General features: G+C 44.4%; 2 protein-coding genes across 2 annotated transcripts in view; one reads left to right on the top strand and one right to left on the bottom strand.

The window, feature by feature from the left end:
• Nucleotides 1-14,403, bottom strand: part of LOC100989368 (Kell metallo-endopeptidase (Kell blood group)) — a 388,650-nt gene extending 374,247 nt beyond the window's left edge. The window contains exons 1-2 of the mRNA XM_063606397.1: nucleotides 12,199-14,403; nucleotides 11,939-12,064 (exon numbers count right to left, since the gene is read on the bottom strand). The gene's annotated coding sequence lies outside the window, so the exon portion shown is untranslated. The remainder of the gene's footprint in view (nucleotides 1-11,938; nucleotides 12,065-12,198) is intronic.
• On the top strand, nucleotides 4,025-14,271 carry TMEM139 (transmembrane protein 139). The gene is made up of 3 exons (XM_063606402.1): nucleotides 4,025-11,665; nucleotides 12,163-12,424; nucleotides 12,646-14,271. The coding sequence occupies exons 2-3, from the start codon at nucleotides 12,180-12,182 to the stop codon at nucleotides 13,049-13,051; spliced, it is 651 nt and encodes a 216-aa protein (XP_063462472.1). The 5' UTR covers nucleotides 4,025-11,665; nucleotides 12,163-12,179; the 3' UTR covers nucleotides 13,052-14,271.
• Nucleotides 14,404-14,429: the final 26 nt, after the last annotated feature.

Below are 14,429 nucleotides of genomic sequence, written 5' to 3' on the forward strand. Positions count from 1 at the left end.
AAGATCGCAGCACTGCATGCACTCCAGCCTGGCAACAGAGCAAGACTCCGTCTCAAAAAAAAAAAAAAAAAAAAAAATTTAGGATAGAAATGACATGATGCTTTTTAAAATGTGGCAGGTCAGAAGGAATAGATGAAACAAGAGTGACAAGATGTTAATTATCGTTAAAGCCGAGTGATGGATACATGGGGAGTTATTTATACTATATTATGTGTATTGAGATATTTCCATAATAAAAATGTTTTTAAAAAAGAATGTAAACCCACGGATTGGTAGAAAATATTTTTAAACCATACATCTGATAAGAGGTTAATATCCAAAATATAAAAGAAACTCAATAGCAAGAAAACAAATCACCCAACTGAAAAATGATTACAGGACGTGAACAGACATTTCTCAAATGAAGACATAGAAGTGGCCAACAGGTTTATGAGAAATGTTCAACAAGTAATCATCAGGGAAATGCAAATCAAAATTACAATGAGATAGCACCTCACATCTTGTTATAATGACTATTATTAAAAAGCTGAACGATAACTGTTAGTGACGACGTGGAGAAAAGGGTTGGCAGGAATAGGAATTAGTACAGCCATTGTGGACAATAGTATGGAGATTCCTCTAAAAGCTAAAAAGGGATCTACCATATGATCCAGCAATCCCACTTCTGAGTATATATCCAAAAGAAATGAAATCAGTGTATCAAAGAGATATCTTGCTCTTATTCACGATAGCCAAAATATGAAGTCAACCTAAGTGTCCATCAACAAATGAATGGTTAGGCTGGGCGTGGTGGCTCAGGCCTGTAATCCCAACACTTTGGGAAGCCTAGGTGGGTGGATTGCTTGAGCCCAGGGGTTCGAGACCAACCTGGGCAACATGTCAAAACCTCATCTCTATTTTATTTTAATTAAATTTTAAATAAATAACCCAAAATGAATGGTTAAAAAATGTGATATGTATAATACACAGTCATGCATTGCTTAATGATGGGGATATGTTCTGAGAGATGCATTATTAGTTAATTTTGTAATTGTGTGAACATCATGGAGTATACAGAACATACACAAACCTAGAAAGTATAGCCTACTACACAAATAGGCTATGTGGTATTGCCTATTGCTCCTGGGCTATAAACCTGTACAGCCTGTTACTGCACTGAGTACTGTAGGCAATTGTAACACAAATCACTAGGCAATGCGAATTTTTCAGCTCCATTATAATCTTATGGGACCACCATCCTATATGTAGTCTGGTGGAAATATTGTTATGTGGCGCATGACTGTATACACAGAAACACACACACACACACACACACACAATGGAATATTATTTAGTCTTTAAAAAGGAAGAAATTCTGTCATTTGCTACTACATAGAGGAATCTGAAATAAAATAAGCCAGGCATGGAAAGACAAATACCGCATGATCTCACTTACATGTGAAATCTAAAAAAGTTGAACTTAACAGAAGTAGAGAGTAGAACAGTGATTACCAGAGGCTGGGGGTGCGGGGTGGGCAATGGGGAGATGTTGACCAAAGAGTACAAAGTTTCTATTAGGAGGAATCAATTCTTAATATATATTGTACAGTATGGTGACCATGATTAATAATCATGTATCGTATATTTCAAAATTGCTACAAGAATAGATGTTAAATGTTCTTACTATATAAAAATGACCAGTAAATGAGGAGATATGTTAATTAGCTTGATGTAATATTCCACAATGTGTGTGTATATATATATATATAAAACATCACACCATATCCTATACACATATGCAATTATTGTCAATTTAAAATAAAATTTTAAATTTAAAAAAGTATTACATCAATGCTGTAAAAAAAGAGAGACAGAGAATGTACTGAGATAATAATTCTGTGATATTCCATGTTTCATCCTATCCCCACAGTTCTAAGGACACAAGGCTGGTTTCATGGGCTTGAAACCTATGCATTCACACAGGGCCTCAAAATGGTTTAATGTTCTGCTGTCATTGTCTTGAAATTCTTAATAATTTCTGAATACACAGCCCTGCATATTGGTTTTTCATAAATTATGTGGCTATAGCTGACCCTGTAAGCATACAATATATGCTGATTAAATGCCTCTAAAATAAAGGAGCAACTCAGAGATATTGTGGGTTTGGTTCCAGACCACTACAATAAGGTGAATATCGCTATAAAGTGAGTCACACAATTTTTTGGTGCATATAAAAGTTATATTTACACAATACTAATGTTTATTAAGTGTGCAACAGTATGTCTAAAAAATGTACATTTCTTAGTTTAAAAATATTTAGTTGCTAAAAAATGCTGATGATCATCTGAGCCTTCAGTGAATCATAATCTCTTTGCTAGTGGAGGGTCTTGCCTCAGTGTGGATGGCTGCTGACTGATCAGTGTGGTGGATGCTGAAGGATGAAATAGCTGTGGCAATTTGTTCACAGGGTCTCACTCTGTCACCCAGGTGGGAGTGCAGTGGCCTGAACACAGCTCACTGTGGCCTCGACCTCTTGGGCTCAAGCAATTTTCCCACCTCAGCCTCCCAAGTAGCTGGGACTACAGGTGCTTACCACCATGCCCAGCTGATTTTTGTATTTTTTGTAGAGACAGAGCTTTACGATGTTGCCCATGCTGGTCTCCAACTCTTGGGCTCAAGTGATCCTCCCACCTTGGCCTCCGAAAGTGCTGGGACTACAGGCATGAGCCACCATGCCTGGCACAAATGTCTTAATGGCATCTAGAAAAGTGAATCCTTTTGGGAAGGTTTTCAATTTACTGTGCCCAATCCATCAGAGGAATCACCATCTATGGCAGCTATAGCTTTACAATATACTTTAGGCCAGGTGCAGTGGCTCACGCATGTAATCCCAGCAGTTTGGGAGGTTGAGGCAGGTAGATCACTTGAGGTCAGGAGTTTGAGACCAGCCTGGCCATCATGATGAAACCCCGTCTCTACTAAAACTACAAAAATTAGCCGGGTGTTGTGGCACATGCCTGTAATCCCAGCTACTTAGGAGGCTGAGGCAGAAGAATCACTTGAACCCAGGAGGCAGAGGTTGCATGAGCCGAGATCGCACCACTGCACTCCAGCCTGGGCAACAGAGTGAGACTCTGTCTCTCTATATATATATATAAAATATATATATATATATAAATCATACATATTATACATACATATATATATACTTTAAAAAATATAAGCCAGTTGCAGTGGCTCACACCTGTAATCCTAGCACTTTGGGAGGTTAAGGCAGGCAGATAGATGAAGTCAGGAGTTTGAGACCAGCCTGGCCAATGCGGCAAAAGCTCATCTCTACTAAAAATACAAAAATTAGAAAATTAGCTGAGTGTGGTGGCAAGCACCTGTAATCCCAGCTACTTGGGAGGCCGAGGCATGAGAATCGCTTGAACCCAGGAGGTGGAGGTTGCAGTGGGCCAAGGTTGCACCACTGCACTCCAGCCTGGGAGACACAGTGAGACTCCATCTCAAAAAATATATATAATAGATGGGAAAAAAATATTCTTGCCTATAGGGTTGACTGGGAAGATATATGAGGGAACTTTCTGGGTGATAGTAATGTTTTGTATCCTGATAGGAGTTTGAATTACACAAATGTATGTATATACCAAAACTCATGGAATGACCTACCTAAAAATCTGTGTTTTTCACTGTAGGTAAATTTTACTTAAAGGGAAAAAAATTAACTATAAGCAAATATTGAACTCATTACTTCTAAAATAAGTTGCAAAATAAAATCAGAAGAGTATTGACGTCTGCAACTTACTTTAAAATGAATCAAAAAATAAGATGCATTGATGGATGGATAAAGGGATGAGTAGATAGAAAACTAGTATAATGTTAATTGTAAAATCTAGGTGGTGAGTACATAGGTGTTCACTGTAAAATTCTTATATATATGTGTGTATATATATGTGTATAGTTATATGTATATACATATATATACACACATATATACATATATATATATTTTTTTTTGAGACAGGGTCTTACTCTGTCACTCAGGCTGGTGTGCAGTGGCCCAGTCTTGGCTCACTGCAACCTCTGCTACCTGAGCTGAAGCGATTCTCCAGCCTCGGCCTCCCATGTAGCTGGGACTATAGGCATGAGCCACCAACACCTGGCTAATTTTTGTATTTTTTCTAGAGACGGGGTTCCACCATGTTGCCCAGGCTGGTCTCGAACTCCTGAGCTCAAAGCGATCTGCCCACCTCAGTCTCCCAAAGTGCTGAGATTACAGGCATGAGCCACCATGCCTGGCCCCTTTTCTGTATGCTTTTAGTAATTCATAACAAAACGGTCTATACATATTGATCTACATATGTTGATAAGGCACAATCTCCAACATATATTGTTAGGTGGAAAAAGCAAAATATAAAGCATTATCTATGGCATGCTCCAACATGTATAAAGACAGAGAGCCTGTATATATTATGTTTGCATATTTATGGTCTCTCTCTGGGGAGGGGGTACCCAGAAATAGTTGGGAAAGAGATTGCCTCATGGGAACGGGACTGAGAGACTGAGGTTTGGGGATATAAAAAAGACTTACTCTTTATTATAATTTTTTCCCTGTTGAATTGTATACCAAAAGTGTAGATCATTTTTTAATTAACTAAAATAACTATATTTTCGTAATCCATATATTTAATTTTTATGTTTGTTTGTTTTTTGACGAAGTCTCGCTCTGTTGCCCAGGCTGGAGTACAGTGGCACGATCTCAGCTCACTGCGAACTCTGCCTCCCGGGTTCAAGTGATTCTCCTGCCTCAGCCTCCCAAGTAGCTGGGACTACAGGTGCATGCCACCATGCCCAGCTAATTTTTGTATTTTTAGTAGAGACAGGGTTTCACTATGTTGGCCAGGCTGGTCTCAAACTCCTGACCTCATGATCCACCTGCCTTGGCCTCCCAAAATGCTGGGATTACAGGCGTGAGCCACCATGCCCGGCACATACATTAATACTTTTTCAGATACTGTCTTCTTCTTCTTCTTTTTTTTAAAGACAGGATCTTGCCTTGTCACCCAGGCTGGAGTGTAGTGGCACAGTCATAGTTTTCTGCAACCTCGAACTCTTGGGCTCAGACAATCCTCCCCCATCAGCCTCCCAAAGAGCTAGGATTACAGGCAGGCAACACTGCACCTGGCTAATTTTTAATTTTTTGTGTGTGTAGAGACAGGGTCTCACTATGTTGCCCAGGCTGTCAGATACTGTCTTTAATTGTTATTTAATTATTTCATATGCATCTCTTATCTCTCTTCCCATATCAGAAAATCCTGGAGACCACAGTCAAATATGTTACCTCTCCTGGGTAGATGCCCTTAGAAGTTAGCACAGGGCTATGTACAATGTCGTTACAAACAAATGCTCCATGGTGAAATCAGGTCCCAGTGACAGGATGGTACCCCTCGCTGGTCCCACACACGGTTGTGCGCATTACAGTCAGACTCAGACTCACTTTGGCTGTAGTTCCCCAAGCTGGAGGAGCAGTGTGGGAAAGGGGTGATATACGTGGGTTTATTTTCACCAATTTACAGATTAGTAACCGAAGCTCAGAAAGGTTAAGTAACTTGCCCAAGGTCACACTGCTAGTAAGTGGTAGAAATGAGATTTGAAAACCAGGGTTGGCCAAAACACATGTGCTTAAACTGCACGGCCTCCTGTTTGCTAGTATTTACAGGCATATCCATGTGGGACTCTGCTGTCACTATCTGTAGACATTTCTAACAAACACAATGCTCTTTTTGTTGTTGTTGCTTAGCAACAACTACACTCAATTTCTCAAATTCCAGAAGGTTTTTGTGGCTTAATGCCGAATATCTGAGCTAGACTGACTGCCTCAACCCCATTGTTCACTCAGTTCTTGTTTAGCGAGCTTTGTACAATATTAAAACTAGTTGATGGGGTAAGTGCATGTATTTATCCTTATATACTGGAGGATTTATTATTTTTTGAAAGCATTTCCATCTAGAAAATATCAATGTTGCTCACCTATGTCATGATAAACCATTTATCCACCTTCCTTATACATTTTGGAGAAGCTGTGACTAAGGCAATTTCTGAAGGGGAAAACACACCCAGCTGAATTAAAAGGTCAAGGTTCTGAGTTTCCTTCTAACTAAAGAAATCGTGTACTTTCTCTGAGCTTGTTTCCTCCTCTGTAAAATGAAAGTGATAATCAGGCAGCCCAAATGATTGTTAATAAGGATCAAATGAGATCGTGTATGTGGATCCAATCAACTGATTCTACACAAAGGTATGTATCTATTGTCACTGATATCTTTTTAGAAGTCACCAGCAGTGGGTTGTATGCTTATTCAGTTTAAACTGATCTATTTTTTAGTTGTCTTAATCAGATGATAAAAGGTAAGCCTTCCAATACAGAGCTTGCAATCTTCATTTCCTTATCCTGCCTTATATGTCAATAACCTTAATTTACCTTCTGATCATCTCCTTGGCTGCCCGTGCTGTCTGAAAATCAGCCTTTTCTTAAAATGGCAAATAGTGGGGAAAAGTAGCATCTAACCACTCCTCCAGAGAAGGGCAGAATAATGATTCAGAATGCTTCTAGTGTTTTGCTAAATTATCATTTGAGTGCAGCCCAAGAGAGCATTTAGAGTGGGATCGCGTAGTGCTTAAGAGCCAGGATTCTGGGTTCAGGCCATGGGTTCAAATCCTGACCCCACCCTTAATTAGCTACCCACATACCTCAAGTTTTTTACCTCATCTATAAAATGGACATAATCACAGTAACTACCTCTTAGTATAGCATACGTATTTTAAATCACTTAATTTGTGTAAAGTATTTAACACAGTGAGGAGTATGCACAAAACATTCTACACATGTTGATACTATAAAGCACTCCCAGATTCTGAAACACAAAATCACAGAAATACAAAGCCACAGAGACAAGCACACAGTGGGAGGCAATAAGCTTGACTTCTCCCTTGTTCTCCTTGCCCTTCCACTTCCCTTCACCGTCAACCACCCAAATGAGCTGGGAAGAGTGGGCAAGGAGAAGTCATTCCATCTCCAGTAGGGTTTGTCAAAGGCAGGCAAGTAGAAAGTGGATGACAATTGAATTAAGTGATGCATTCCTGTTTTGCTAAGGATATTAAGTTGACGAAGAAATAAAGGAAAGCAAAACCTTTGGGAAGCAATTTGGCCATATGCATTCGGGACAATAAAAACTTTCCTATTGCTTGTCTCTCGATAATGACATTTCTTAAAATTCATCCTGAGGAAATAATCCAAAACAAAAGGAAAACTATACATAAGATGTTCATTGCATTAGTTTTTAAACAGTTTTCTTAAGGTGTGAAAGGAAAATAAATCTTGGGATCCCAAACTTACTAAGCCAGAGGGAAAAGTCAAGCTGGGAACTGGGTTATGCAAACCTGCCTCCCATTTTGGTTTCTTTGGTTTTTGTTGTGTTTTGTTTTTGTTTTTGTTTTTTGAGACCAAGTCTCACTCTGTCACCCAGGCTGGAGTGCAGTGGCGCGATCTCGGCTCACTGCAACCTCTGTCTCCCGGGTTCAAGCAATTCTCCTGCCTCAGCCTCCTGAGTAGCTGGGATTACAGGCACGCGCCACCACGCCGGCTAATTTTTATAATTTTAGTAGAGATGGGGTTTCATCACATTAGCCAGGCTGGTCTCAAACTCCTGACCTTGTGATCCTGATCCGCCCACCTCGGCCTCCCAAAGTGCTGGGATTACAGGCATGAGCCACTGCGCCCAGCCCCATTTTGGTTTCCGAATAAGATGGCTACAAAGATGAAAAGCTACACACCTCCCTCACACTTTGCCCACAGGGAAATTCTTTATGGTAACCAAGATCTTTACCCTAAAGCATTTCAGCTAAGGTTCACCATGGCAATGTAAATTCATAGCTTATCTTCACAGGTGGGGGAACACAGGACAGAAATGAAAGTCATCCCTCTGCCCACTGAGACAAATGCATATCTGATTGTTTCCTCTGCCCTATTATCTACATTATCTTATGTAAAAATGCAGATTCACTGAGCCAGACAAAGGCATTAAATATTGAAGCCACCAAAATCATCTTTAAAAAAAGGCATAGACTTGTCTCCCGGGTGCCCTTCCTTAACTTTGGCAAATCTCCTAAAATGATTGAGACTTGCCTCAGTCATTTTCCTTGATTGACAAAGGTATAATTCATCCTTTTAAAGTGTACAGTGCAGTGGGGTTTTTTAAAGAATTATTCAGAGTTGTGCAAGCATCACCATTATATAATTTTAGAAATTTTCACCACCCCAATATGAAACTCATTTGCAGTTACTCTCCATTTCTCCCTCTGCCTCCCCACCCCTAGCAAATTCTAATCTACTTTCTGTCTCTTGTATTATTATTATTATATTAATTTTTGAGACAGGGTCTGGAACGCAGACAGGCTGGAATGCAATGGCATGATCACGGCTCACTGAAGCCTCGACCTCCATGACTCAAGCAATCCACCCACCTCAGCCTCCTGTGTACCTGGAACTATAGGCGTGTGCCACCACCTCCAGCTAATTTTTGTATTTTTTTGTGGCATGATCACAGCTCACTGCAGCCTCAACCTCCAGGGCTCAAGCAGTCCTCCCACTTCAGTCTCCTGAGTAGCTGGAACTATAGGCGTGCGCCACCACACCCAGCTAATTTTTGTATTTTTTTTTTGGAGAGACATGGTTTCGTCATGTTGCCCAGGCTGGTCTCAAACTCCTGTGCTCAAGCAGTCTGCCCACCTCAGCCTCCCAAAGTGTTGGGATTACAGGCATGAGCCACTGCGCCCAGCCTGCATTATTATTATTATTATTTTTTAATTATTTTATTTTTTGAGACAGAGTTTCACTCTTGTTGCCCAGGCTGGAGTGCAATGGCACAACCTCGGTTCACCACAACCTCCGCCTCCCGGGTCCCAGTTCAAGCAATTCTCCTGCCTCAGCCTCCCGAGTAGCTGGGATTACAGGCACACACCTCCACGCCCAGCTCCTTTTTGTATTATTAGTAGAGATGGGGTTTCACCATGTTGGCCAGGCTGGTCTCGAACTCCTGACCTCGCGATAGTCCGCCTCGGCCTCCCAAAGTACTGGGATTACAGGCGTGAGCCACCGCGCCCGGCAACCTGCATTATTTTAATGGCCAAAAATATTGAGTGAAATAGGCTCAGTGTTATTGAGCAACGTATCATGAGGGTATATTAATCAAATGGCATATCGATTCAATAAAATATTACATGGCTGTTTGAAATTACTACAATAAGGTCTTTATCAGGGTGAAATATATACAATATAAAGTATAAAACTTTTTAAAGATACAAAGTGGTTAGTATATTCTGGTTTGCATGTGGACAGTCTGGAAGAAATATATAAACGTTTTAAATGGCCGTGTTAGGATAATGAGAAGATAGACAATTTTTTTTCTTTAGCTTTTAAATATTGTCATGTTTTTTCTTTTAACAAATTCAATTTTTAAAAATTGATTTTACATTACTGGAATTGAGAATGTATGAACGGGCACAGCCAGCCACCAGTCTAGCCTCTCCAGTTGGGATCCAGTTCTTGTCTATTGTACTCTCCTTCAGGCAACCAAGAGACTTAAGCTACAAAGGTCCGCCTCTCCCAGACTCTCCCCTTACACCTCAGGCCCATATCTTTTGGCCCCGTGCCTCTTAGCCTACACCTTCCCATTCCCACAACTCACTCCTTAACAAACCCCCTTTCCTATCACACGCACCAATGACCCTTGGCCAATTTCCTTCTATTCATATGTTAACTGTAGACTGCAGTCCTGATTCCAGCTGTACTTTCCCCTTATGAGCAGAACAGTGAGGAAATTGGCTGAAACAGAACAACAATCAGCCCCCCTCACTCGTGTGCCTACTTTGCATAGAGACACACCTCATTTAGACTCCCACAGCCTTCCTGTTAATGTCTCCTTCCTCTCTCTGCTATCGATCTGGGGCTCTGGGACAGAGAATCTTCAATATCCCACCAGTGCCCACACTTATTACCACTACAGACACAGTTATTCTCATTCCCATACTCTCTCTCTCTCTCTCTCACACACACACACACACACACACACACACACACACATACCCTCTCCTATGTTTCCCCACCCCAGCTGTCCCTGGGGAGCCTGGCTTGGATTTGTGCCCATGGTCTGCAGCTTCCCTCGGTCTGTCTGCTGGTCACCCTCTGAAGGAACGGGGCCCAGTTTTGTTCACCCTCTGGCTCAAGGACGAAGTATGCTTCTACTCACTCTCTACCTCCAAGCACATACCTTACTCCGACTTAACTGCCTGACCCACAACTAAAAAGAACAGCTCTTTGATCTTCACAGGTGTGGTGAGGCCTGGTGAGAGGGGAGCCTTCTAGTTAGTGACCTACCACGTGTCAGGAACCATGTTAGTTTCCAGGATTCAGAGATGATTAAAACTAATCACGCGCCTTGAGAAACTCACAGTGGAAGGAAAATCAGTAAGCAGGAAAATGCTACATAACCAGGTAAATGCTGGGACAAATTTAGGAAGGAACGATGTGGATACACTGGAGCAGGCTCCAAAAGCATCACCTCGGAGGAGGATCTTGAAGACTCAAGAGTTAACTGGGTCAAGAAATATACACACAAACACTTCTGACAGGTCTGCAGAATACAGGGAGTCCATAAAAATAGCACTTGGGTAATGGAAGCAGGACACACCATTCCATGCCCACAGCATTACTTTCTGTGTGCAGTGCACTGTGTGATGATCTACAGAGATTAAATAAGCCGAGGTCTCTGCTTCCAGTCACTTGGGAGAGACGCACAAGGTAAATTACCCAAATAGAAGGCAAACTGCCCAGGGCTGTAATTAACATACAATATGCGCCGAGAGGGAAAGGTTAATGCTAACTCCGGTCCTAAGTACAAAGATCATTGGGAGTCAGGGGTGCACTCTCATTAGGGTACAGTATGGGTGGGTGGAGAGAGTAAAAACCAGAACAAATCAAGGTTCAGCAGTTGGAAGTCAGCCTTAGGGAGAAAAGGGGCGGAGACTGACTGGGCCAGAACAGAGGGATTGGGACAGAAACAGAGGGTGGGGCCAGTGGGCTCCACCTACCCGCTCCGGCCCTTCCCACCACCCCCCCCCCCGCACCCCATCTACTTTCTACAGTCTGTGGAGACAGGTGAGCGACGAACTTCTGAGACAGGTGTGGGTGCGAGGGTCGGGAGGGTCATGGGATTGGGACCGAGGTGTGAGGAGGGAATCTGCAATTCCTTGCTACACAGAGCGCTGGCAACTTCTGACAGGCTGTTTTTGGGGTATGGGCTGCCTCGGGTTGTTGCTGTTACAAGGAAAGAAAAGGGTTCCCCTGCCCACCGCCTCCCAGCCACTGGGCTACCTCCTGGCAGGAAATTTGCAAACTGAGATTAACAAGTTAGGATCAGCAGAGGGTAGAGGAGGGCCCTGGCAGATGTGGGGTCTAGAAGAGGACAGGAGTTATCAGGGCCTCCGGCCATTGTGCTGGGCCTTTGCCTGTACAATTGTTTCTCAAGCAGTTGTGTCCCTGTGGCTTTGGTGCGCCTGTGTGCACTTTCTCCCTCCACCTGGAGCATGGGCTGACACCGGAGGAAAGGAAAAGACAGAGTCAGACAGGGTAAGTGGGGCTCCCTCCCCTCTTCTCTCTAACGGGGCTGGATTGAGGGCCTCTGGCTGGGGAGGTGGGGGGTGGAGATCCAGTAGGAGCAATAACAGAGGAAGGGCAGGGCCTGCCCCATCACCTGAATTCCAGAGATGCCAGTGTGCACTGAAGCCCCAGGCAGGGCGTGCCCAGGACCGGATCCTGGATGGTGGTAAGGGACAAAGCTGGAAGGGAGACTACAGGGAAGGAGAAAGGAAAGAAGGCAGAGCCATGACACAGTCAACTTACAGAATGGCTGGGAGTCAAAGCTCCTGGGCTGGTTTCCTGGCTATTCCACACACTCCGAGACATAGAGAGAATTTCGGAACTGGAGGGGACTCTACAGATGATTTATTTGATTTGAGATTGAAGAACCTAGAAACCAAAGAAATATCATATGGTTACTGTGGTATCTGACACAGCCATGACACCAATTGCTAGTGTAGACACAATAGCTGTGTGTCTTTTTGCAGGAGCCTGGGGAGGGGCCATGGTGCCAATGCACTTACTGGGGAGACTGGAGAAGCCGCTTCTCCTCCTGTGCTGCGCCTCCTTCCTACTGGGGCTGGCTTTGCTGGGCATAAAGACGGACATCACCCCCGTTGCTTATTTCTTTCTCACATTGGGTGGCTTCTTCTTGTTTGCCTATCTCCTGGTCCGGTTTCTGGAATGGGGGCTTCGGTCCCAGCTCCAATCAATGCAGACTGAGAGCCCAGGGCCCTCAGGCAATGCACGGTGAGTTAAGGGTGGGCATCATAAGAGGAATACACCTTGGGCCCATCCTCCCTCTCTCCCTGTAGTCTCTGAGGCATAGAGTCTCTGGTTTCCTGTCATTGGCATCAGCGGGAGGAGGGGTCAGAGGCCAACAGAGGATCTTTTGCCCATAGCAGACAAAAAAAAGGGAAAAAGGGCTTCTTTCACGGAAGCCACCAATGGCCTTATTTCTCTTCCCTCAGGGACAATGAAGCCTTTGAAGTGCCAGTCTATGAAGAGGCCGTGGTGGGACTAGAATCCCAGTGCCGCCCCCAAGAGTTGGACCAACCACCCCCCTACAGCACTGTTGTGATACCCCCAGCACCTGAGGACGAACAACCTAGCCATCCAGAGGGGTCCAGGAGAGCCAAACTGGAACAGAGGCGAATGGCCTCAGAGGGGTCCATGGCCCAGGAAGGAAGCCCTGGAAGAGCTCCAATCAACCTTCGGCTTCGGGGACCACGGGCTGTGTCCACTGCTCCTGATCTGCAGAGCTTGGCGGCAGTCCCCAGATTAGAGCCTCTGACTCCACCTCCTGCCTATGATGTCTGCTTTGGTCACCCTGATGATGATAGTGTTTTTTATGAGGACAACTGGGCACCCCCTTAAATGACTCTCCCAAGATTTCTCTTCTCTCCACACCAGACCTCGTTCATTTGACTAACATTTTCCAGCGCCTACTATGTGTCAGAAACAAGTGTTTCTACCTGGACATCATAAATGGGGACTTGGACCCTGAGGAGAGTCAGGCCACGGTAAGCCCTTCCCAGCTGAGATATGGGTGGCATAATTTGAGTCTTCTGGCAACATTTGGTGACCTACCCCATATCCAATATTTCCAGCGTTAGATTGAGGATGAGGTAGGGAGGTGATCCAGAGAAGGTGGAGAAGGAAGAAGTAACCTCTGAGTGGCGGCTATTGCTTCTGTTCCAGGTGCTGTTCGAGCTGTTAGATCCCTTAGGCTTGACAGCTTTGTGAGTTATTATTGAAAAATGAGGATTCCAAGAGTCAGAGGAGTTTGATAATGTGCACGAGGGCACACTGCTAGTAAATAACATTAGAATAACTGGAATGAACTCCTGATCCCAAAGCCTATTGTGTTTTCAACACAAGGTAATAGGAAGCCAAGCAACTTGCATGTCTCCCAATCCCTGTCTAGGGACAGCTGCTGGTGCAGGATGGAAGACTTCCTATAAACAGAATGGGCGACCAATTGTGTCTACAGAAGGGGTGGGCTGAGCATGGGCACGCATGTCCCCAGCCTCCTGGACGAGCAAAGTCAGTCAAAGCGCTGGTGATCCCTGCTCCGCGTGCGTAGCAGTGTCTGTGCCTCTCCTGCCCAGGGGCTAGACAGCAGTCTCCAGTGCAGGGTCCCCATCCTATCTGAAAACAGTAGAGTCAGTGGCCCCAGGTGGAGGGACTTCCAGTTTTAACAATGGGTTGGTATGAAGGCCAGAAGGAGTGAAACATGTGAGCTTTCTGGCGAGGAGACTCCCTCTTGAATCATCCATATGTAGCCCCGGGGTCACTTGCGAGGAGTCTCTAACAGCTTCTGCCTCACTCCTAAGCTCTGACCGCTAGGCTTTCACCCCAGCCGCCGGTCCTGATTCCTGAGATCTCAATATTGAGCACCAGGTTTCCTGGAATTGTGTGCTGCGGCTGTGATGTAGGTTTCGGTCGCTGGAAGCTGCTAAACCATAGCTGACGCCCCCTCCTAAGCCAGCCTTCCTTCCCCGCGCGGGCATCTGTCCAGGGCCTTGTTGCGCTCTCAGTCTCCTTCGCAGCCTGGCCCCAACTGTTCAACTTCAATAAAGCAAAACTCCAGCCACGCCCGTCTCCGTGAAGTCATCGCCATAGGCCGGCCAGGGGGCGCGAGAGGCACCGGGGTGATTTCCGCGGGAATCGATAACCAATCGGATTCCCAGGCCGAACGGAGCACACCCGCCCGCCCTCGCTCTTTCCCCGCCCTTTGCCCCGCCCCGCTCCT

This window comes from Pan paniscus, chromosome 6 (genome assembly GCF_029289425.2).
Source record: "Pan paniscus chromosome 6, NHGRI_mPanPan1-v2.0_pri, whole genome shotgun sequence".
NCBI classification, from domain to species: Eukaryota; Metazoa; Chordata; class Mammalia; order Primates; family Hominidae; genus Pan; species Pan paniscus.

Coding starts and splice junctions, on each gene's coding strand:
- TMEM139 (XM_063606402.1), top strand. CDS start 12,180: ATGGTGCCAATGCACTTACTGGGGAGACTGGAGAAGCCGCTTCTCCTC. Junction 12,425..12,645: donor GGGCCCTCAGGCAATGCACG/GTGAGTTAAGGG, acceptor CTCTTCCCTCAG/GGACAATGAAGCCTTTGAAG.